The sequence below is a fragment of the Mastigoproctus giganteus genome, chromosome 13 (genome assembly GCF_048544385.1).
Source record: "Mastigoproctus giganteus isolate SK-2022 chromosome 13, ASM4854438v1, whole genome shotgun sequence".
Lineage (NCBI taxonomy): Eukaryota > Metazoa > Arthropoda > Arachnida > Uropygi > Thelyphonidae > Mastigoproctus > Mastigoproctus giganteus.
The window spans coordinates 67,944,780-67,971,442 of NC_143587.1; the positions used below are offsets into that span (position 1 = coordinate 67,944,780).

Here is a 26,663-nt window from a genome sequence, read left to right on the forward strand (position 1 = left end):
CTGAGCAATGCAGACAGGCGGCCAGGGCAGGTCATGGGGTTTTGTCAATGATATATAGGAATTTTGCTGGCAGGGAAAAGGAGGTGATTATCCCTCTGTATAAGGCAATGGTCAGGCCACGGCTTGAGTACTGCGTACAGGTCTGGAGGCCTCATTTTAGGAAGGACGTAGATTTACTTGAGCATGTACAGAGAAGGGCAACAAGATTGGTGAGGGGAATGAAGGGATCCTCTTACCAAGAGAGGCTTCAGTTCTGCAAATTGCAGTGGCTGGAGACTAGGCACCTGCGCGGTGATCTGATTGAGGTATATAAGGCCTTGAATGGGTTGAGCACGTTGAATTCTGACGGGATCCTTCCACTTGTTCAGATTACGAATCTAAGGGGGCATAAATTAAAATTAAGAAAAGACAGATGTAGAATAGATGTGCGGAAATTTTCCTTTAGCCAGTGGGTGGTTAATTGCTGGAACAAACTTCCACGTGTCGTTGTGGAAGTTGATAGGTTGAATAAATTTAAGGAGGAACTGGACAGGCATTTGGAGGGAATGGTGTGATTTTTTTTGGCTGATGCTGCATAAGCTCATACATTTGCTTTCTTGCATCACATGCCACTACTACTACTACTACATAGACTAGATGATTTTGGATGTAGCAAATTTCAAACTTCTTGAATTACATTTATTTTGAGATTTCTTCTGTTATAACCATCCTCCCTTTAATCCCAATAAACCACAACAGTTATATATGCATGTATAGATTAAAAAAGTTATTACTATTTTTAATATTTATTACGTTCAATTCATATAATATTTAGATTTTAACTTATTAAAATCCCATTACAGCCTCATAAGGGAAAAAGGAAATTCCAAAAAGGTCACGTGTTAACAATCCACATTCTTTCCCCCCTCACAGACTAAATAAGGACAATGAATATGAGCACAACTGATGCAGATAAATAAGGAACTGAATATTCCAGAGAAACTCTTGGACTTATGGGTCGGTTGCTTTCAAGCAACAATATGTTCACACAAATAGCCTTAGTTCCTAATAAAGTATTCTCACACAATTCTGCAAGTCTTGTCTTTTCCTTTAAGCCAATGCTGGCATACAATGTAATTCTGTGTTTCTCCACATTTAAAAAATACACTGCAATGCAACTGATGGTAAGTGTTTTCAGTTAATCTATTTCTGTGTAGATTCAGCATAAGTATTTACATTTTTCCTCTTTTTTAAAGTGAAAATTAAATGGATTAGCAACTTCACAATGTTCTCCGTGACAGTACAGTTGTTTTGCCACTTATCACTCATTTGGAGAGATCTATGTTCAAGTCCCATCATAGACTGTAAGATTTCTAAAGGTCTCTTCAATCAGACTATAGTTAGTCAATCTCAGGCAAAGGAAGTAGGGGGTTTTTCAGCCCACACAATATGCACATCAGCCTTGAACCATACACCTGTATATACATAATACGGCTTAAGTTGCTGTAATGCAGAAATATGTTACAGCAAAACTGCAATAGTTTAATGATTTATATGTAATCAGCTCTGTTATATGTCTTAATTTGTCACTTTCTATTTGTCACAGTCCTATGATTTGTCACTTTCTGGCAGATACGATCCTATATCGACATTTATCAATCTTTTAATCCAACATTAACATTTATCTAACTTTTAATCCAACATTAACATTTATCTAACTTTTAATCCAACATTAACATTTATCTAACTTTTAATCCAACAAAGTAACTCAGTCTAACTATTAACTTTTGCAAACTGCTTATCTCCAGTTTCACTGAGTTTGTTACATTTTTATTTTGTTTTATTCTTTTGTTAAAGCCACAGTTACCTATTTTATATGTCATTATTATCAATTAATTTATGTAAACCCCTCTAGATTGGTTGATCAGGTTTTGCCCTTACTTTATTGGATGGTATTGTATATTAAATTATTACTGGTTAGTATTAGTAATAGTATTAGCACTAGTAATGGCCATATGGTACAAGGAAGCTGAAGGCTTGTGCTGCACCAGCCAAACAAAAAAATAATATAATAATAATAAAAAAATTAAATAAAATAAATAATAAAAGAAAAGGAAACAGACAACCTATGCATTTCCTTCCTCCAGTAGGTAACTATATAACTGACCGCTGAATTTCCCCAAACTGTCAGCCTTTACCACCCATGCAGGTAATTTATTCCAGTAATTTATAATTCACTGGCTAATATAAAACGTCCTGCAAAACAGTCGAAACATCTCTCCTCATAACGTGAATTTATGGCCCTAGTTCTAGAATCATTTATAACAGTGAAAATTTTGTCCTCATTCATTTTACTTTTGCCTCTTAGAGCTTTAAACACCTCAATCAAGTCTCCTATAAGGTGCCTGGTTCCCAATCTGTGCAACCCACATATTCGAAGTCTTTCTTCATGAGCTGACCAGGCGAGTTACCAGTCTTTGGACCCTTTCATGAGGCTTGAGGTCTTTTTTAAGGTGCGGTCTCCATACTGGAACACAGTACTCCAAGTGTGGTCTAACAATAGCCTTGTATAATGGGATTATGACATCCTCATCTCTACTAGCAAATATTTGATAAACCATCGATAGGACACCATGGGCCTTCCTTGCAACCTGTCTACAATGCTTGGAGAACTTCATGTCTAACCATATCATAACTCTCAAATCCCTTTCTTCCAATATTGACTTTAGTTCAACTCCACTAAGTGTATAAGTTATTTTGAGGTTACTGTTCCCCAGGTGCAAGACCTTACACTTTGCTTGATTAAAGCATAGCTACCACTTTTCTGACCATCCCTGAAGTCTATCTAGGTCACTCTGAAGAAGCTCTGCTTGGCAGTGATTATTAACTACTCTACCAATCTTTACATCATCTGCAAATTTAGATATCATGCCCTCTAATCCTTCATTGATGTCATTTAAGAAATTCAAAAACAACAGTGGTCCCAATACTGATCCCTGGGGAACCCCACTTCTTACATTACCCCAATCTGAGGAATAACCATTTATCAAAACCCTCTGCCTCCTGCTCCAAAGCTATCCTGCTATCTATCTAAGTATTTTCCCTATGATTCCATCCTGTACCAACTTATAAAGTAACCACTCATGTGGGACTGAGTCAAATGCTTTGGTGAAATCTAAATAAACAATGTCGAAATTAATCCCTAAATCCAGCTCATGAGTGACCCTGTCAAAATAGCTAACTGGATTTGTTAAACACGATTTTCCCTTTATAAAACCATGCAGTGCATCCTTCAGAATTCCATTTCTTTTCTTTGATCCTGATGATTCTGAATTTCACCCTTGATCATTGCCTCCACGATGTTTCCTACTACTGAAGTTAGACTGACTGGTCAGTAATTTCCCACTACACTTTTAGAACTGCCCTTATGTATTGGAGATACATTGGCACTTTTCCAATCCGACAAAATCTCTCCTGAGTCCAGTGATGCTCTCATAATTAGCCTTAATGGTTCAATGCACTCACTTGCCGCCTCCCTTAAAATTATAGGGTATACGCCATCAATCCCAGGAACCTTACTCGCTGTAGGCTCAAAAGTTTTTTCGTTAAATAATCATGTGAAATTTCAATATCATTAATTACATATTTCTCAACTTCGCATCCATAATTTCTCATTGACATAGAGGGTTATTCTTCTGTAAATATCAATGCAAAGTAACTGTTGAGTTCATCTGCAACATCAGGTGGCATATCTAATACTATCCCACATCCATTCCATAGGGGGTCCAATCTGGTTTGTCCTTCTCTTCTCTTCTTTGCAATTATATTTGTGAAGAATTTCTTATCCCTGCTCTTTGCCAGCCTAACCTTTTCTGTGGCACTATCATAGATCAATTTGTAGCTGTTATAGGCTTCAGTGCTTTTTATTGCTTTCTAACTTTTCCATGCTATCTTTTTCTGCTCAAGGTTTGGGCAAAAAATAAAATATTAAATAAAAACTTGCTTGCAATAATGCCTACACAGACTTCAAACCAACCTATAATGAAAAGTAACCAAAACTAATTTAGAAGCCTCTTTCTTCTGCCAGATTGCAGCTTATCTCCATCACTTTGCAAATCACCAGCATTCATTCACCACACACCATTCCCTTAATATTACTATCAATGCAAATAAATCTACTTAAATTACTTATTTCTTACATATTTTTTTAGACAAAAAAAAACTTTTCAAAAAAGTACCTACACTGAAATAATGGGTGGAAGCGTGAAAACAAAACTGAGCAGCTGGTAGAACATCAAAGAAAAAAAATTCAAAAATGAACAGAATGAAAAACAGTCCAAAGCTATGGATTGCTTTATATTGAAGAAAATTTCTACAACAAATAAAACGTCTTGTGAAACTGACTTTCCCACTTCACCTTCAACTTCTAAATTATATACTTGCGATAATAAAGAAAACAAATCTCCAATATGTTGTGTGCAAGATGTAGAAAATGATGTACAGCAGGGGCCCACACATTTGGCGGGTTAGGTTCTAGACCCCCGACAAAAATAAAAATCGCCAAAAACTGAACGTAGTCTCTTTTTTTTTTTTTTTCCATTGGCGAATGCATATAAAAGCCTAATAATGTTTACACTATCGAATATTAAGTGCACAATAGAGCTAGACCTATAAAAATTACACGAAAGTAAAATGAATATACAGCACACACATTGCTTACCTTAATATTTTCGTCCTTAGCTTATAGTGGCTGACGAAATTTGAAAAATTAATATATTTATTGCAAGAAGGATGAAGGAGATAGCACATTTTCACCATCTGACTCATCAACGAATCTTAGTCGTTCTGATGATGGAAACTTGGATGAAGCTCTTGCAGGGGTTTCTGTTACTATTAAAATGTTGAAGATTGTTCAAGGCTAGCTTTTGCTGTTGTAGGTTGCAATGGTACTTTCTTAGAGCAGGAATGAAGTGCATTATCATTAGTAGAGGCATATGATGCAAAAAAGCAAGCTTATATAGCATCAGCCAAAAAAAAAAAAAAAAAATCCCATTTCACTCATCCATTCACTCCAAATGTTTGACTAGTTCTTCCTTGAATTTATTTAAGCTGTCAACTTCTACAATGACAGATGGAAGTTTGTTCCAGCAATCAACCACCCGTTGGATAAAGGGAAATTTCCACACATCTATTCTACAACTGTCTTTCCTCAATTTGAATTTATGTCCCCTCATGCAACTAATCTGAGCAGGAGGAAGAATCCCATTAATTGAGTTTGCTCAAACCATTCAAGAGCTTATACATGCTGGCCTCGATTAACGTGATTAATTCTTCCCATGAGTGCATCATGCAAAACAGAAATGTGTTAATCGAATATAACAATCAATAGGAAAAATTATAATTTGTCCGTGACCTTCAGAGGAATGTCCATAAAGAGTTTTAAAAAATCTTTTAAATAACTTTTTAACCGTATACCATGAAAAAAAAAAAAAAAAAAAAGATAATGTAAATAATTATAGAATTAAATGTTTATTGCATAAAATACACAATGAAGAAACTATTTGTTACAAAAACAGCATTGTTTGAACAGCGTTGGCTTTCTTTTTTTCATCAATCAATTTCCAATAACTGACAATCTTCTCTAGCTGTGGGGAAATAAATATTGCCAAGAACCTCAAACCTTTTGTTTGAGGTTCTCTGCGATGTGAAAGATTTCATCTGATTCTTTTACCGTTAACTCCTTTGCGGTAACATTTTAATCTGGCTCATTTAAAAAATTAAATAATTTTTTTTTTTTTATTTGCATTTAAAAATTCTAATTTTTAAATGCAAGTCTGCACGTGACTTTATTAGTGGGAGACAAACAAGTAACAAGTCTGCTTCTGATGGAACACACCGAGGCAGGCAAACGCTTGTTTATTGCCCGTCCAATGCATGGTAAGCTTAGCGCAAATTTCGAATCTTTTTTCAACTATCATATTAAAAAATATATATACGTGTGTTAACTGGAAATTTGCATCGTGTAAAGTGGTATAATTTTTTCAAATAACGGTAACTGAAAAAAGTGTTAATTGAACTTCGTTATACGAGACACCTGTCTGAACACTTCAAATCAGATCACCTTGCTGGTGCCTAGTCTCTAGACACTGCAATTTACAGAAATTAAGCCTTTCTTTGTAAGAGCAACCCTTTGTTCCATTCACCAATCTCATTGCCCTTCTCTGTACATGTTCAGCAGCTCTACATCATTCCTAAAACGAGGCCTCCAGACCTGTATACAGTACTCAAGATGTGGCCTGACCCTTATACAAGGGGATAATCACCTCCTTATCCCTACTAGAAAAATTCCTGTATATCATTGACAAGATAACATGAGCTATTCTTGCAGACTGTTGGAACTGCTCAGAACACCTCATATCTGACTGCACAATTACCCCCAGGTCTTTTTCATTTTACACTAGACTGAGCATAGTATCACACAGTTCATACGTTACTCTGGGGTTACTGCCAGCCACATGCAGTACTTCACATTTGTCAATGCTAAACTTCAGTTGCCACCTCTCAAGCCCATCTGCTCAACTTTTCTAGTTCCTGTTGCAGCAGTGTACTGTCATTAGTGTCATTAACAACCCTGCCAATCTTTGTATTGTCTGCAAACTTGGACATGAAGCCTGATATACCTTCATCAATATCATTAATAAATACAGAAAACAACAATGGATCCAACGTTGAACCTGGGGAACTCTACTAATAACATTATTCCACGAAGAGCAGTGTCCATCTATTACCACTCTCTGCCTTCTCCCACTCAACCATCCAGACACCGCAGGAGGTGCAGTGCTTTATGGTGATAGCATCCCTATCTCCAGATGAACCGATTCCAGGGAGCCGAACCCTTACAAAGAAAAGACAACTCTCCCCAGTACTCCCGTTGACTTCTCTGAGTTCAGTTGCGTTACCGCACTTGGTCCCAGTTTCGGGTTAATATTCCCGAACCTAGGGCCAGTTACTGCACTTGGCCCTAGGTTCAGGAATATTAACCCAATTCCCTTTTGGTCTACCGGCAGGACCAGTTTCTTTCTTGCAATGTCCCACTTATCCACAGCAGCAATTTGCCCTTAATGTCATACTGCTCCAATTTGTACAGTAGTGGTCCATGTGCAACAGTATCAAAAGCCTTTCTAAAATCCAAGTACAGTCAGTCCTCGTATAGCACGATAGTTGTGTTCCTAGAAACTCTCATGCAATGCAAAATCATGCAATATAAACAACAGGCCCTATGGGAAAAATAGGGTTAGGTGCCAACCACCCAAGATTAACACACATTGGTAACCAAAACATTACCAAACACAATAAATAATCGTAATAAAATACTTACATATTTTATAACGATTAAAATATGTAATAAAAAATAATATTATAATTTTTTATAATATTTTTATTATTATTATATTTTATTATAATATAATAAATAATAAAAAATACGTAAGTATTTTTTACGAATAAAATACTTATTTTATTACGACTATTACGTAATCAAATATTGCTAATGCTTTTGCTTCTATCGTAAGCAAACTTGTTTTTTGTTTGATTTTCTATCCAAACAGATGACAGCCGTTCCATCTCTTCCAATTCTTGTGTCTTAATCTAATGGTTTTTAATTACTCTGAGTTGTTCCTGCTATGAAAGTTGTTTTTATTTTCTCTGCATTCTTTGTAATTCTCGGCATTGCCTCATTTAGGTCTGTAGCACGTGCAATATCACATGGTCTTTCATTTCGCTCAAAGCGTTTCACAATTTCATATTTTTTCTCTATCGACAGAGGCGGACTGGACATAAGCCTTGTTGGGGAAACCCCGGTGGGCCGGAGTGATTTTGGCCAGTATAAATTTTCTCGGGTAAGAATTTTTGACCCAGTCTGCCTCTGTTTATCGATACTGCTTTTCTTTTTCTCTCTGAATCTGCAGTGTCTTCATCAGGATGCCTCCTTTTCACACCTTTTAAGTATTTTACTAATTTTTAGGGAATAAAGCACAATTACAAAATGAGGAGGCACACTTGATACACATAAACAAAGCTGCGCGCATGTAGCAACTGAATAAACAACACTGTAAAGGCAGAGATACACTATTAACACCATACATTTTACTAAAGCACATTTCTGGGGGTTACTACCATAAAACAATAAAAACAATTTCCAGTTGCGTTTCTGCTAGTGGAATCTGTTATAAACTGGTAGTAAACTCGATCTAATTGCATTTGCGATTATACCAATAGCTGGAATTGTGTGGGTCTTTATGTTATTATGGTGAAATGTGTTCCCCCCTTCACTGATATAAAACACATAAATACATTTTCAGAATCTTCTCTTCATTCCTATCATGTTGCGTTCAGTTGGGGTGATTCTGCCATTTCTTGTAAATATTGTTCGACTGCCATTTCTTGTAAAAACAAAGGCGAATCGTGCATAAGCGAATTCGGTTCGTGTTATATAAGATATCGTTCCCCTATTTATAAATCGTGTATGATCGAATTCGTGTAATGTAAACACGTGTTATACGAGGACTGACTGTATATATCAAAATTACATATATTTTTTCTATCCAGTTCCTTTGTGACCACATCATAGTAAACGTTCAAATTGGTCAGACAAGACTTCCCCCATGCAACTATAACTACAGTCTTGTCTAGATGATCTGCAGTGCTTCTTTAACCAGTGCCTCCATTAAGTTCCCTGGAATAGAAGTTAAACTAATAGCTCTGTAATTACTTGTGTCACCCTTTGATCCTCCTTTGCGAATTGGGGTCACATTTGCACTTCTCCAGTCCATGAGGACCTCCCCTGAGTCCAAAGAAGCTCTCATAATTATGGCTAAGGATTTGCTTTTCCTTTGAGGCCTCCTTTAATATAACTGGTTAGATTCCATCCACCCCAGGTGCCTTTCTTATGTTTAACTTCAACAATTTCTCCTCCACTTTGCTCTCAGTTATTACAAAATTATTTAGAACCCTGCCAGAGTTTGATAAACTTCTGGTATTCCTCTCCCTGAACAACTCCTCATGCACGAATGTAGATGCAAAATACTCATTGTTTGTCAGCTACCTGAGCAGGATCCTCAAGAGTCGAAACATCGATATCAAGTGGACCTATCTGATTCATCTCCTTCCTTCTAGAGTTTACATAAATAAAGAACTCTTTGCTATTTTTCTTTGCATCTTTTGCCAAAGCTCTCTTGTAATCTGCCTAACCTCCTTTGTGACTTGATTACAGACAAGTTTATATCTACCATAGGCTTCTGTCACTTGGTAATTTATATGCATCCCATGCAATTTTTCTTCTCTGCCACACATCTCATTACCCCAGGGGCTCACATCTGGTGAGTATGGGCTTGGCACACCCAGGATCCTGAGCTGGATATCATCATTCTTCCCTTTCTTGGTGATTCCTTTCTACTTTTCTCTCTCTCTCTCTCTCTCTCTCTCTCTCTCTCTCTCTCTCAGAGTAATAGGGAATTTTTTTTTTTTTTTTTGGCTGTTGCTGCATAAGCCCCAGGCTTCCTTGCACCATACGGGTAATAATAATAATAATAAAAAAATCTGACATCCATTTAGGTCTAAACCCTGAACAATATTTCTTAGTTGGTATTAAAAGCCTAGTAGCTTCCAAGATTAATTCTTTGAATGATTTCCATTTAGAATTTGCTTGTTACCATCATTAGTTGGTCCCACTGTATAAAATTTAAATTTCTGCCTGACACCATAGTCACTTTTACGACAACAAAAACCCTTCCCTTTACCCCTGATGCTAGTTACATCTTTGAGTAAATCCCACATCAGCACACTGTGATCACTGCAACCTAGTGGTTTCTTTTTCTGCAGATTCTTAATGCATGAAGAATCACTACTGATAATCAGATCAAGAGTATTACTCCCTCTGGTTGCCTCTCGAACATGCTGCTGTAGAAAACAATCATCCAATAAATCCACAAAAGTCTTGCTTGTGTGCGAGTGATCAATCCACAAGTTCCACTCAATATCTGGGAAGTTAAAATCCCCCATTATAAGACAATCTGATTTACTGGCCCACTCCATTTCTCTGAACAGTTGTTCATTATACTCATCAGAGTTATAGGCCTATGACACATTCCTACTTTCTTTTTGCTTTCTCAGTGCTTGTGTCACACGAAACTGACTTAACATTGCAGTGTCCACCCATGTCAACTGGATGCACTTTCTTAGATTTTATGTTTCTTAACTAACAAGTTATTGCCATCCCGTTTACCTTAGAATTACTTTATAGCATGCAATATTGTTTAAAAGGCTTGCATTCACTTTAGAACTTCTTTTGAAATTTTGATGAATCCTCTCAAAAGCTGTGCCTTCCCTGTTTCTAAAGAATTGATAGTTTCTTCCAATTTCTTGGTTGTCATTTCTCTAGGGACAGCAGAACTATCATTGGGATAGGTCTCCTCTTCGTGAAACATCTTTCTTGTGCTTTTCAATCAGAAGATCTTTGTCCGTTAGGGTCTCATAATGAGAGACAAGCAATTCTCTACATCCTGAGGCTTGACTTCCAATTCTAATTTTATTGCCATTTACACAATATTTGTAGTGACTTCCTCCACCGAATTCTCAAAGCCTTCAAAATCATTCATAAGTGGGGGAATTAGTTTCTTCCAAACATCTTTCAATGTTGTTTCTTTAACTTCCTCCCATGCATCTGTAATAGTTTTATACCATCCAAAATTGTGAAGCCTTTCCAAAATGCTTTTAATTTATTTTCTCTATGCCTAGCTACTGTATCAGTGTCTAAGGCTGTAAAAAAAGTTCTTTCTAAGTAATACGATTTAAACACTGCAATTACACCTTGGTCCATAGGCTGCAGCAGTGAAATTGTATTTGCAAGTACAAAAAAACATTTATCTCCTTGTACAAACCAATTAGAGCTCTAGGATGGCCACGGGCATTGTTTGCAAGTAGTAAAATCTTAAAAGGAATTTTCTTTTCCTTGCAGTAAGCCTCAACTGTAGGCTTAAAATAGTCCCTGAACCAATTAGAGAAAAGACTGCCAGTCATCCAAGCTTTTGAATTAGATTTATAATAAACAGGGAGGCTAGCTTTTGTATAGTTATTTAGGGCCAGAGGATTTTCTTGGTGATAAATCATCATAGGTTTTAACTTGCAATCACCAGCTGCATTAGCCCCTAACAAGAGAGTTAGCCTGTCTTTTGCAGCTCTGAAGCAAGGCATTGACTTCTTCTCTTTAGTAATAAAAGTCCTAGACGGTATCTTCTTCCAATATAGGGCTGTTCCGTCCATGTTGAAAATATGCTGCTTAGTATATCCACCATCTTCGATGATCTTAGAAAAAGCACGTGGATAACTTTCTGCAGCTACTGTATCGGAACAAAGCTGCTTAACCTTGCACTTTGATGTTGTGGAGATGGCTTCTTTCCTTAAACCTATTAAACTAGCCTGTGCTAGCTTCAAATTTATCCTCAGTAGCTTCCTCGCCTCTCTCAGCCTTCATAGCATTGAAGAGACTTAGGGCCTTGCCCTGGATGATGGCTCAGCTTAAAGGCACGTGACTGGTTTGATCTTCAGTCCACATCAGTAAAAGTTTTCCAGTCATCCAAGCTTTTGAATTAGATTTATAATAAACAGGGAGACTAGCTTTTGTATAGTTGTTTAGGGCCTGAGGATTTTCTTGGTGATAAATTATCATAGGTTTTAACTTGCAATCACCAGCTGCATTAGCCCCTAACAAGAGAGTTAGCCTATTGCTGATAATAAAGCTATCACATTTTCTTACAACTTTAGTGGTTACTGGTATAGCACTTTCAATTTCCTTCAACACTTTCTCTTTAGTGTTCACAATTGTACTACTGTTTGGTGGGCCAAACCTTATGGCCTATCTTAGTTTAATCATTTCTAACTTGCCATTTAAAGAGGCTCACGACTTTTTTTTTTTTTTTTTTTTTTTTAATCACTGGTATTACATTTAGATGCCATTTAATTAACACAAAAATATTATATATGATATAATATAATAACTTTAAAAAGTTTGAAAGTTTGGAAAATTTCCGCCAGAATACAGAGAGAGACAAAGCACAGCACACAAATGCTGTGAACAGGCTGAATCACTGACAATAAAATGGCACCCAACACCCTCCTCTTCGGACTTGGCTGCTGAGTGTGTCATGCCAAAAAACACTGAAAAAGCATAACAAGCGCTGAACATAATGGACATAGATAGAATTGAAAACCACTGTATTGGCAGAATGCCAAGAAAAGAACGCTGAAAAGTGGGCCCTACTGTATCAGTAATTATTAATAGTGTTACTACTCAAATTTCTAATGATCCATTTTTGTGCCCAACTTTAAATGATAATATTAGACAACTTATTGTAAAAAAAGGACCAGTGAAAGTGTCTGATTCAGATTTTAAGTTCCATTAAAGTGAGGGTCGGCAGTTTTCAACAAATTTTTATAACAGTCTTCAGTAATAACGAAGTGATTGAAAGATCTTGGCTTGTTTACTACATAACAAACAATGCAGTTTACTGTTTTTGTTGTAAATTATTTTCCTCTGGCAGGTGCAAAAGCTTTTCAACGTGTAAAAATCTAGGTCGCACATGAAAAATGCACAAAAAAAAAATAAAGAACATATAGCAAATCTTTTAAAATGTGGAAAAAGTCAGCATTGAGTTTTAGAACAGAAAAATCGATGCTGAAAAAAGGCATCAGTGTGGTTTTTTTAGAGTGACTAATTAGTGTTGTGCAGTTTTTGGCAAGTCAATCACTAGCATTTCGAAAAAAGTCGGATAAATTATTCCATCGTGATAATGGGAACTTTTTAAAAATTAATGGAAACTATGGGAAAATTTGATGGCATGATGTCAGAACATGTACTAAAGACAATACCACACGTACTTGGCACCTCCATAGCCAGGTGGGCAGGAGCAGCAGTGCATAGCACATGCTTCTTGATTAGACTGGGGTTCGAGCCCATGACCACCCAATACAGATGATGTGGAAAGGTCAGGGAATGGCCACCGCATATCCCCGGAGCAATATGGCCTTAGTTGCTAATGCTCCTAAAAACCAAATAACAAACAAACAAACTACACATACTCATTATCTTAGTAAAGACATAAAAGATGAACTAATTAATTTATTGGCTAAATCAGTGCAGACTAAAATCTTCAAAATGGTATTAGAAGCCAAAATATTACTCAATTATTTTAGATTGCACACCAGATAAGCCATACCGAACAGATGACTATTATTATTAGATTTGTTATTTTAAATAAATAAAGCAATAAATTTGAAATTAGGGAGCATTTTTTGGGTTTTATACCAGTAACTGATGCCACTAGTTTGGGATTGTCATGAGCGATATTAAAACAATTAGAAAGTTTTGGTTTACCTTTGGGTGATCTATGTGGGCAAAGATATGATAATGAGGCAAACAAGTAAGGTAAAAATTTAGGTATAAAGCTAACGGCAAATATTAAATTTAAATCCACATGCATTTTTCATTCCTTGCACAAATCATTCATTAAATTTAGTGATTAATGATTCTGTATTTAATACCATCCAAGAGCTTTATGTATATTTTTCTGGTTCTAATTCTAGGTGGGCTATGTTACTAAAACATGTTCCATCAGTAACTTTAAAACCTCTGTCTGAAACACGTTGGTGAAGTCGCATCAATGCTCTTGAACCACTGCAATATCATTTAGATCAGTACTACACAAAGTGTGATTCGTGACAATTTGTATTTTACAAAAGCATCGGTCAGCGATGTACTGGAAATAAAAGTAACTGGTCCTTCACCACAGATAGTTTGAGAAGCACTGATTTAGGTGGTATATATCTGGGGTGACCAACAAGTCGATCGCTGCTTCAATTTTGGTCAATCATGATGAATTTAAATATATATAAAAATAGATTAGTCAACATCTAAATATTATTATTATTATGTGCCGCACTGCATATGCTTATTGCATATCTGTTGAACTATGTGACTACTCTTGATGCCACTCAGCCAGCTAGGGGCTCCTGTGAAAATTCACACAGTTACGTTGTGGAGAGCATAGTGTGTGTGTGTATCGAATTCTCATTTAGCTTACTTAATATTAATAACTGGGCAGTACTTATATGTTAATTTAATACCCTTTGATTTAAATGAATACTACAAAAAAGAGTAAAACATATCATTTTCATCAAGAGTGGGAACTAGAATACTTTTTTTTTTTTGTAATGATAAAAGAAAAATGTTATTGTTTGATTTGCAATGAGTCTGCAGCAATACCCAAAATAGGAAATTTAGAAAGGCACTTCAACACTCCATGGTAAATATCAATCGGATTTTCTGCCTAATAGTGACCACAGAAAAATAAATTAAAAGAATATAAATTCTGATTCGCACAACAAAATTCCTTCATGACACCTAATTTATAATCTAAAGCGGTGACTGTAGTGTCATTTGAAGTGAGTCATCTTGCAAAAAAAATTGCAAACCATTTTCTAATGGTCAATTCATCAAAGACGCATTTTTACAAATAGTAGGTTCTCTTTTCGAAAATGTTAAGAACAAAAATGAAATTAAAAGTGCTCTTCAAGATCTGCAATTATCTCGAAATACTGTGATGGGATGCATCAAAAAAATTAGTAAAAGTTTGAGCAAACAATTGCGTGCTCATATTGCTAATTTGTGTCCCCTTTTCTTTACAATTGGATGAATCTACAGCAGCTCAACTGCTCGTTTTTCTTCATATGGTTTTCGATGATTCTGCCACTAGAGAAGAGCTGTTGGGTATGGTTTCATTAAAAGAAAGAACTAGAGGTCTTGATATATTTAACACATTTAAAAATTTTATTGAAAAAATTAAATTACCACTATTTAAGCTTGTATCAATAACAAGAGATGGAGCTAAAGCAATGACGAGGCATCTTAATGCATTCATCACATTGTGCCAAAAGGATGAATTCCCAGATTTTTTGAGTTACCACGTATTATCCACCAACAAGTGTTAGCCAGCAAAAGATTAAATACTAAAAGTGTTATGGACACAGCTTTCAAAATCATGAATTCCATCAGAGGACAATCTCTTCAAAGAAGACTTTTCAAAATGCCACTCGAAATAAATGAACAAGATCTGATATTACACACAGATGTGAGGTGGCTGAGGCGGAGTAAGTTTCTACAGAGATTTCAAAATTTGCTGAATGAAATTTTAAAATTTGTTGATCAAAGGGGAGCTGATCATCAGCAGCTACAAGGTATGGAGTGGTTGCGTGATCTGGTTTTTTTGGCAGATTTTTACCATTAAATGAATGATCTGAATTTGGAATTACAAGGTAAAAATAAAAATTTGGGTGACATGATTAGTAGTATTTCTGCATATAAATATCAATTTTTGGCAATGGCTAAGGATCGCAAATAAAAAAAAATTCGATCATTTTGCAAATAATCAAGATCATTATCAGAACATTGTTAATATATTTCTTATCCATTTAATGTCGACTTAGATACGAAACAAATTGCAGAAAAAATCATTGAGATTTTTTACATGGAGAAAATATTACTTGAAAATGAAATTATTACATTGCAAAATGATTTCCTAAAAGTCAGATCATCAGAAAAAGACTTTTGGAAATATGTTTGCAGAGAAAAGTATCCAAATTTAAAAAAATGCAGTGAAATTTTAAATTTCTGTTTTGGTTCCACATATCTATGTGAATCTGCCTTTTCGTATTTTAAACAAACAAAGATGAAGACTCACCCTACTCTTACGGACTTACATACAAAAGATTCTTTATGGTTGGCTTTATCACAGTATAACCCCGATTTTGAAAGCTTGGCAGATGACATGAAGACACAAACTTCACATAAGCTAAAAATTTAAATACAAAGGGTACTAGGAAAGTTTTGCAATATGATGCAACAATGAATCACAGGAAGCTGCTTGTTGCTGCATGTTGAGACATGTTCATACGTGCATACTAGCCGCCGCGCCAAGTCGATGGGCTCAGTTATTCATTAGTAGTGAGAGTGTAAAGTGCTTGCGATGGCATCGTGGTCACGAAATGAGATAAGGACAGTTTTGCTGTATAATTTCGTGCATGGTTTAACCATAGACCAGTGCTTAGAAGAAATGACTCTTACACTAGATGATGATTGTCCACATCGTACAACGATATTCAGGTGGTATAGAGAATTCCAAAGGGGAAATTTCACTCTGGAGGATTCTGAGAGGCCGGGAAGGCCACGAACGTCAGTTACGGAGGAAAACGTTACTGCTGTGAGGAAAATGCTTGATGAAAACAGGCGAGTGACCTACCAACAGATAGAGGATACTTTGGGCCTGAATGCACCAGCAATTCGTTCAATTCTGCAAGATCATTTGCACGTGAAGAAACTTTGTTCTCTCTGGGTGCCGCATCAACTGACTGAAGAGCAGATGACACGACGTGTGACTTGGTGCCGGGAGATGTTAAAAAAGTTTGATAAGGGACAATCTCGGTATGTGAACAACATCGTGACAGGTGACGAGACTTGGCTGTACTATTACGATCTGCCGACCAAGGCTCAAAACAAAGTTTGGGTCTTTGATGATGACGACACACCCGTAATTGTCAGAAAATCCCGATCTGTAAAGAAAAAAATGATAGCTGTATTTTTCAAATCGAGTGGAATTGTGGAACGTGTCGTTTTGGACAAGCAGAAGACAGTCACAGCTAAGTGGTATACTGAACAATGCCTGCCTAAAGTCATTGGATCTATGAAGAACCTGCGGCCAAAGTCAGGAATGGACACCTGGTACCTCCATCACGATAATGCTCCAGTCACCGCACCAAAGCCTGCACCGAATATTTGACCACGACAGGACTGAAACTTCTCGAGCACCCTCCCTACAGTCCAGACCTTGCTCCCTGCGACTTTGCACTGTTCCCGCATGTGAAAATGAAGCTAAAAGGGAGGCGGTTTTCCAGTGATGAGGACCTTCTACGGGCTTGGGACAACGAGTGTGTTTACTCCCTAGTGAAACTTGGCAGAACTGGTTTAAAGATTGGTTTCGGAGGATGGAGAGGTGTATTGAATGTAGAGGAAATTACTTTGAAAAAATTAAATAAACAACGCTGTATTGCAAAACTTTCCTAGTACCCTTTGTACATATGAATTTAAAATAAGAATTCTGAATTGTATTTAATTTTAAAATTTACAAACAACATTTTTCAATATGTGTTGATTAACTTTTTTAACCATGTGCAATGAAATTCTTTAAATGGTAGATCGTGGCACATTTTGAAGAAAAAAAGTAGATTACATCACAAATTCAGTTGGTCACCCCTGGTATATATGATGCACTGTTGGAGTTGTCAGAAAATAATTAAAAAGATGCTATGTTTCGTCATTTAGCAGAGTCACTAGCAAGAAAATTAATAACTTTCAAATTTATATGTTCAGCTGTGATGTGGTATAGTATCCTAAAAAAAAAGCAATGTGGTTTGCAAGATTTTGCAGATGTTCTCAAATATCTGCATAATAATGAATTACTGTCTTTGTTTCCAAATGTAATAATTGCATTAAAAATTTTACTTACTTTACCTGTATCTTTGGAAGAATGGAGTTTCTCAAAATTAAAGATAATTAAAAACTACATGACAATGACACAACATCGTTTAGTAGTGCTAGTGGTAATTTCTATAGAAAAAGAGATATCGGAAAGCATCGATTATTCTAAACTTTTAAACGAATTTGCAGATGTAAAAGCTAGAAAGATTGAGTTTATGTAAAATTTGTTTATTTGCAGGTTGAGTTTATGTTAAATTTGTTTATTTGTAACTCTTTATATTTTTTAAATTTTCATATTTTGTAATAATTAATAATACTGTCTTTATGAATTTAATAAATGTATATACCTATGTATTATAACTTATTTCATTTATTATAATTATCTTCTCCTATAAATAGTGTGTTTTTACTTGCCCTATTATTAACGTTTTACAAGAGGGTGAGGGGTTTTTTGAAAATACATCTAAATTTAGAAATTCTATTGTACAGCAACTCGAGTTACTGGAAGATCATCGTAGCAAGTTTCACGTTTTGTATAATTTTAAAGAGTTAGGAGAAATGTCAAAAATGATTTAAGCAAACACTGAATAGGTTTAAAACTATCTGTTACAGATAGTGAGCATAAAGATATTAATAGTACAGAGCTTTTCAAAGAATTACTAGATCTATCTCTTCCCAATGATATTCTTTACCCTTCAGACGTTCTCAAATATCTGCATAATAATGAATTACTGTCTTTGTTTCCAAATGTAATAATTGCATTAAAGATTTTACTTACTTTACCTGTATCTGTGGCTTCGGGAGAATGGAGTTTCTCAAAATTAAAGATAATTAAAAACTACAAGACAACGACAATGACACAACATCATTTAGTAGCGCTAGTGGTAATTTCTATAGAAAAAGAGATATTGGAAAGCATTGATTATTCTAAACTTTTAAACGAATTTGCAGATGTAAAAGCTAGAAAGATTGAATTTATGTAAAATTGTTTATTTGTACACTGAGTTTATGTAAAATTTGTTTATTTGTAACTCTTTATATTTTTCTTTTTTGAAAGTACAGTAAACCCCCGCGAATAGCGGGGGTTACGTTCCTGAGAAATGTCGCAAATACCGAAAACGCGAATACTGAGTTATGGCTCCCATAGTAATAAAGGGGTTCCGTTCCAAAGTATGAAATATATAAGAAAAACTAGTCTAAAATTTTGTCTGTGTATGTATTATATGTACCTTCATAATATGACTATGTACATAGACAGTACATAATTGTACATAGTGAAATGCAAGCATATGGCATCGAAATGAAAATAAGAAACAATTTAATATTAAATGTAATATTTATTAGAAATTTCAAACCAGTGCCTTTGCTAGCAAAAAAAACTTATCCCGCCAGTGCTATCACCAGTTTCGCTAAAGTGTTGATAAAGGAGTTTTGCTTTTTCACAAATGATGAGTGAACTTAATGGAATTTTATTTTGAGTTCGGTCTTCTATCTGCAGATTTAAAGCTTTTTCCATTTTTCCTAATTTAACATCACGAGTTACAGAGCAAATTTTTTAAGCAATTAGCGCATTTTCACGGACACCATGGAGGATTTTTTCTTACGATTTTTTGATTGATCGTACCATTGACTCATTGATTTTATAATGTTTTGCCACTGAGGAGACACTTTCACCATTAGAAATTTTGTCTAATAATTCAATTTTATTCGCTAATGTCATCACCTTCTTTGATATTTTCACATTTCCCTTGTTATTCGTAGCCATATTTTTGTACGGGTTAGAAAGAACTTGTCCACAATAAAGTCACTTTCTTCCGTTAACACACTCGAAAAAGTCTGTTTTAAACTGCAAAACGATAGATTTATCACTTTTGTAAGCATATCAATTTATAAATTGATAAATTTATTCAATTTATAAGCATATAAATTAAAAGCAAACGACGAAACCTTCCGTAACAAGCGCATAACACATACTGAACAAGGATTAGCGAGAAACATCCACGCTCGCGATTTTGTCATCCCTATCCTCCCCCACCCACTGAGCGCTGTTTTGACAGGGAAAGATAATTTTAGCCATGCCCATGTTTTTTTATGGCGGAAAATATTCACGGCGCTTTAAAATTCACATTTTTTAGGTTTCATTTTATATTAAATCAATGATCGCGAATACGCAAAACCGCGAATACAGATACTGTGAATAGCAGGGGTTTACTGTATATTTATTAAGCATCTTTGTGTTCATCGTTTATTATTTTTAAATTTTCATATTTTATAATAATTAATAGTCTTTATTAATTTAATAAATTTATATACCTATGTATTATAACTTCTGTAATTTATTATAATTATATTCTCCTATAAATAGTGTGTTTTTACTCAGCCCTCTTATTAAAGTTTTACAAGAGGGTGAGGGGTTTTTTGAAAATATATATAAATTTAGGAATTATTAATAAACTATTTTGTTAAGTGTTTTCTTTTAATGGTTCTGCAGAGTGCAGACGCTTTTCTGTATTAGGCACCGTTACAAGTTTTTGCTTCAGGTGCCACAAATGATAGCACTAGCCCTGATCATCAGGCTCTAGAACCTTAGTGATTCCTTAGTTACAAACTAAAGGATCAAGTTAGCAAAGTAATGGAAGCGAAGGGAGATATCATAAGATAGTGATTGACTATCCAATGTTGATCACACAGAAGTAGCATACCTTCAATTCTAACCTCTAAAAAAGTGTAATTCTATAATAATTTGATTATAGAAAGTCTAGACAGTGAATGTAACCTTAATAAAAAAAAAAAAAAAAAAAGAAACATAAAAATTAAAAAAGAGAAGAAAAAAATAAATTTCATTCCACCCCCAAGGGATTGCAATCACTGTGTAGAATGTTTATACAATTAAATTATTACTGAACTAGGCTTTAGAGGTTAGAATTCAGAACATGCAAGGTATACGTATGGAGAAGTGGATGGTCAACCCACTCTCTTATGTCATTGCCCATCTCCTTGCAATATTTTGATATCCAGATCACGCAACTAATTAATCAACAGACGTTCCAGAACATGATGCTGGTGAAAAGGGTAATTACTGTGGTATAATAAGTGTAATTAGTATTTAACACTTAACCTCACTTTTAACTTACCTGTTTCATGCTCAGAAAATCCAGAGAGCCAGATAAGTTAAATAGGAAATCACTTCCACCCAGAACAAATCAGTTATTACTGTACCCTCAGTCAGTGGATACCTGATCTTAGCCTTAAGATGGCATATCCACAGACAACTGCACATACCAGACATAAACCAAGTTATAACTTGGAGCTAAATGATTTTGTGAAAACTGAGAATGTGGAAGACAAATTGCTGAACCTATAAGTAAATAAAGCATCTGGCACTAGCAGAATCTATCCAATCATATTACAGGAAGCAGCAAATTAGGCATCATTATGAGGGCATCCTTTGGTTCACAGGAGGTCCCTACAGATTGGAGGGAGATATACAAATGTCTTCCCCCTATTCACAATGGGAGATTAAGGGCAAGTGGGAAATTATAGACCTGTAAGCTTACCTTTTGTTCTAGGAAAAATAATGGAGTCAATGGTTAAAGAAGTAACACCAGATCACCTTGACAGGAATGCAGTTATATGGTAATAAGAGCATACATTTGTTAACACATTCACTGATGTATATATGCATTGTTTCATTTTGTTCTTTCATTTTATTGTTTCATTTGAATTTTGCCGCCATTATTATAGTATAGTGTGAGTGGTAGGGAAATTCAAATTTTTTAATTGTGGTAAATAGGTAGATCTAAAGTTAGAATCAATTAGGTTGGCATTAGTTGGATAATTTTGTTATATATTATAAGTAACTTAACTCCAAATCACTTGCTGGGCATATATCTTCATGTGTAGCATTGTGGTCATAACAGTATAGTGTAACATATATTCCAAATTTATTAGCGCAAGGTACAGTGTAATACGTATCACTGCATTTAGGAATCTATTAGATTAGTGTAGTATTGACAATTAATTAAATTTATTAATCTTATTAATTTTCGTTGTTAATCAATTGTATTCAAACAGAAATCACGCCCCAGACTAGAGCAGCTAAGCAATGGGCACAAAGTAGCAGGAGTGTTGTGGCTCAGGGGAGAACGGAAGGGCACGGTTCTCCAATGCATCACAGTCTAAAAAAATGTGCAACTTATGAAATGTCTTTGTATGTGCTAGGTGCAGAGAATGCCAAGGAATTAGGTGCCAACTCAGTGTTCTGACGGGCATCTATGAGAGTTTCAAGAATCGGGTGGATTCCCTCAAAGGTATTAAAGTGCGGGACCCATCAAGCTCTCAGCTGCCCAACTTAACACCAGAGTTCACTCTTCAGCATCGGGCAACACAGCGGCAACCTTCAAGGCAGAATGCACTGGTCTTACAGGAGCTAGTTATTGTCGGTGACTCTATAGTCAGGGAGAGAGGTAACATATTGTGCTAAAAGGATAGGTGGAATAGGACTGGGGTATGGCTGCCAGGGGCAAAAGTTGATGACGCTGGAGAGCAGATATCTTTTAAGGGCACAAAAGGTGATATTGTTGTACGCTTTAGCACTAATGACATTAAGAGTAGGAGATCTGCAGATTTATTTAACAAGTACAGGTCAATATTGAAAAAAAGTTGAAAGTTACTGTTAATTTTGAAAGTGTCTGCAATTCTGCACAGACACGACAGCATTGGTTGGTTGGATTTTGATTTTATTGGTGTAAAAGCGACTAAGGCTTTGGTGTGCCACAACTAGACATGATACGAGGGAGAATATGATGAGAGCCTTGTCAATCAATTCGGCCCTGCAGAGATTGTACAAGGCTCATGAGGTAGAATTTTTCTCAGTGTGATCTGTGCTTATTAACAGGAGAGAATGCTTCTACAGGAATGAGATACACTTAAATTGAAAGGGTGCAAGAATATCTGTTTGCGCTATCGACACAGTGTTAGGTGGGTCGGAAAACTGCTAGCTTGGGGGGGATTCACAGACTAAAAGATTAACAGTAGCCGCAGGAAGAGGTGGAAGTGATTCTTGCACTGCTTCTATTATAATGAGCAGCAGCTAGAAAATAAGATGCTGGGGATTTTAAGGATTGGTGGGAGTCATCATAAAACAAGTAAATACATTGGCTGAGTTAGGGTAACTAAGAATAAGAATAGGTGCATGTATACTTGCATGTGCATCCCAGCTAGAAGTATAGTAAATAAATTTGAAGTGCTAGTCAAGACATCAAAGGCAGATATTGTTGGGATATCAGGGATGTGGTGTCACACAGATATTAGGAATCCAGAATTGGAATTTGGGGAGTACAATGTTTACAGGAAGGATAGACAGGATAGGAAAGAAGGAGGGATTATGCAGTTAATTAAGAAAAACATAAAATCTAAGGAATTGTATCCAGTTGACATTGATAGACAGTGCAATGTTCAGTCAGACTGGTGTGACATAAGCACTGGGAAAGCAAAACTGAGGAGTAGGAATGTGTTATTATTATTATTATTAGCTATATGATGCAAGGAAGCCTGAGGCTTATACTGCACCAGCCAAAAAAAAAAAAAAAAAAAAAAAAAATTCCCGAGTTACCCTAAGAGAGAGAGAAGTAGAAGGGAATCACCAAGAAAGAGAAGAATGATGATATAGGCCTAATGACTCTAATGAGTACTATGAACACTTCTACAGAGAAATAGAATGGGCCAGTAAATCAGATTGTGTTATAATGGGGGATTTTAACTTCCCAGATATTGACTAGAACTTGTAAAGTGGTCTCTCGCACACTAGCAAGACTTTTGTGGATTTATTGGAGGATTGTTTTCTACAGCAACATGTTCAAGAGGCAACCAGAGGAAGTAACACTTTTGATCTGATTATCAGCAGTGATTATTCATGCATTAAGAATTTGCAGATAAAGGAACCACTGGGTGACAGTGATCACAACGTACTGATGTGGGAATTACTTAAAGATGTAACTACCAACAAGGCTAAAGGGAAGGGATTTTGCTTTCGTAAAGGTATAGTGGTCTGAGACAGTTTTTCAAATTTTATACAGTGGGACCAACTGATGATGTTACCAAGAGCAAATTCTAAATGGAACGCATTCAAAGAAATAATCTTGAAAGCTACTAAGCTTTTCATACCAACTAAGAAATACTGTTCAAGATTTAGGCCTAAATGGATGTCAGATGAACTAATTGTTTGTTTGTTATTTGGTTTTTAGGAGCATTAGCAACTAAGGCCATATTGCTCCGAGATATGCGGTGGTCATTCCTTGACCTTTCCGCATCTCCGTATTTGGTGGTGACGGGCTCGAACCCCGGTCTAATTAAGAAGCGTGTACTATGCACTGCTGCTCCTTCCCACCTGGCTATGGAGGCACCAGATGAACTAATGAGACTCGTGGCAGAGAAGAAAAATGCATGGGATACATATAAATTGTCAGGTGCCACAGAAGCCTATGGTAGATATGTTGTTATTTGGTTTTTAGGAGCATTAGCAACTAAGGGCATATTGCTCTGGGGATATGCGGTGGTCATTCCCTGACCTTTTCGCATCCTCCATATTTGGTGGTCACAGGCTCGAACCCCGGTCTAATCAAGAAGCATGTGCTACGCACTGCTGCTCCTGCCCACCTGGCTATGGAGGCGCCATATGGTAGATATAAGCTAATCTGTCATCAAGTCACAAAGGAGGTTAGGCAAGTGAAGGCAGATTACGAGAAATCTTTGGCAAAGGATGCAAAGAAAAACAGCAAAGACTTCTTTACTTATTTAAACGTAGAAGGAAGAGGCTGAATCAGGTTGGCCCACTTGATATCAATAGTTTGACTGTTGATTGATCCTGCTCAGATAGCTGATAAACTGAACGAGTATTTTTGCATCTACATTCACACAAGAGGATTTCTGTAGGGAAGTGGAGGACAGAAGCTTATTAAACTCTAACAGGGAGCTTAATGATTTTGTAATAACTGAGAGCAAAGTGTAGGAGAAATTACTGGAGTTAAACATAAGAAAGGCACCTGGGATGGATGGCATCTATCTAATTATATTAAAGGAGGCGGCAAAGGAAGTAAGCAAACCCTTAGCCATAATTATTAGAGCATCCTTGGATTAGAGGGAGGTCCCCACGGACTGGAGATGTATAAATGTATCCCCAATTCACAAAGGGGATCAATGGGTGACGTGTAATTACAGACCTGTTATACTGTGAATGCCTTCACGAGTTTCCCTGATATTGCACTAACTCGAATAAGCAACACTTTGCCAGTGGTGTTGAGATATAACAAAAATGCTGTGATTTCACCTACTCCGGTGATTTACTACAAACTAACATGATGCTATGGATTGTAATGGATTTGGATTTTTTTTGGTGCAAAAGTGACTAAGGCTATAGAGCACCAAGAACATGCCATAGAAATACAAACAAATAAAAGATATCATAATCTTCTAGAAAGATTGCATCAAAAAAGGTAAATACATAAAATGAAGTAAAACACAGCAACTAAAAATAAATGTTCAACACTACATACAGTAGATGCTTGATGTTCCAGGATAAATGATAAAAAAAAAAAAAAAATCACGGACAATCGATTTCGTGGTTAATCCAAAAATACAGTAGGTCTCTGACATATGTAAGGGATACGTTCTAGGACTTCTTATGTAAGTCGAGTTTTATGTAACTCGGGAATGACTAATAAAATATTGCTACTGTATCCCTGATATGCCAAAATACAAAAACCACATAATATCCTCAGAAGAATGAAGAAAAAATAGTTATATATTTTTCAATTAATTAGTTATATATTTTTAATTATTTCCATTAAAAACTTTATCTGGGGACAGCGGTAAAGTAGCCGGAGTGGAACATAAGAAAAGAAAACAAAAGAAAAAACGCATGTTATTGTACTGTAAAAACTGATATGTGTTTCGTAGCTTGGTTATTAAAGTTGATTTAATTGGTGCTGATCCCTTCCCCACTTCTCGTATTGTCTTTCTCCTTTATGTGTATTTTAGTGCAATTGCATCATTTATACACAGCTAAATATAGATTAGCAAATTTGCAATAGTGGCATCGTTTAAGTTACATCTCATATTGTGAATACCTTCACAACATTGCATGACCTTGCACTACTTCAAATAAGTTGCCATGACATTGCACTACTTCAAATAAGTAATGCTTCACCCGAAGGAGAAGACTGTTGCTACTTATTCTCAGTGGATACCACCACCCAGACGGCACCGTTTCAGGGCTATTTGGCCCTTCTTTGGTGGGTGGGTAGGTACCCAAGTGATGTAATGATGGCAAAACAGTTGTGAAGTATATCTTCACAATATGAGAGATGCATGATGGTATGATATAAAGTTAAGACTCTAATGCATTAGGGCTAAAGCCCCAAGCTGCGAAAGAGATTAGACTATGTGTATTTTAGTGCAATTGCATCATTTATACATAGCTAAATATAGATTAGCAGATTTGTAATAGCGGCATCGTTTAAGTTACATCTCATATTGTGAAAACCTTCACGACGAGTTGCCATGTTTTGATGTAATGATGGCAAAACCTTCACATGTTTTGCCATCATTACATCACTTGGGTACCTACCCACCCACCGAAGAAGGGCCAAATAGCCCTGAAACGGTGCCGTCTGGGTGGTGGTATCCACAGTCTTCTCCTTCGGGTGAAGCGTTACTTATTCGAAGTAGTGCAATATCATGGCAACTCGTCGTGAAGGTATTCACAATATGAGATTTTTTTTTTTTTTTTTTTTTTTTGGTTTTTAGGAGCATTAGCAACTAAGGCCATATTGCTCTGGGGATATGCGGTGGTCATTCCCTGACCTTTCCGCATTCTCCGTATTTGGTGGTGACGGGCTCGAACCCCGGTCTAATCAAGGAGCGTGTGCTACGCACTGCTGCTCCTTCCCACCTGGCTACAGAGACGCCTATAATATATGAGATGTAACTTAAATGATTCCGCTATTGCAAATTTGCTAATCTATATTTAGCTGTGTATAAATGATGCAACTGCACTAAAATACACATAGTCTAATCACTTTCGCAGCTTGAGGCTTTAGCC

General features: G+C 36.1%; 1 protein-coding gene across 7 annotated transcripts in view; it reads right to left on the minus strand.

The window, feature by feature from the left end:
- LOC150076140 (upstream stimulatory factor 2-like) overlaps positions 1–26,663 on the minus strand; it is a 340,777-nt gene that overhangs the window by 66,088 nt on the left and 248,026 nt on the right. The window contains exon 6 of one of the 7 annotated variants that reach the window (XM_090387171.1): positions 18,359–18,454. The exons of the other annotated variants lie outside the window; for them this stretch is intronic. Within the exon in view, the coding sequence (XP_090243297.1) occupies positions 18,429–18,454 (26 nt within the window). The 3' untranslated portion in view covers positions 18,359–18,428. Of the gene's footprint in view, positions 1–18,358; positions 18,455–26,663 lie in introns of those variants that run through there. 7 annotated transcript variants of the gene reach the window in all.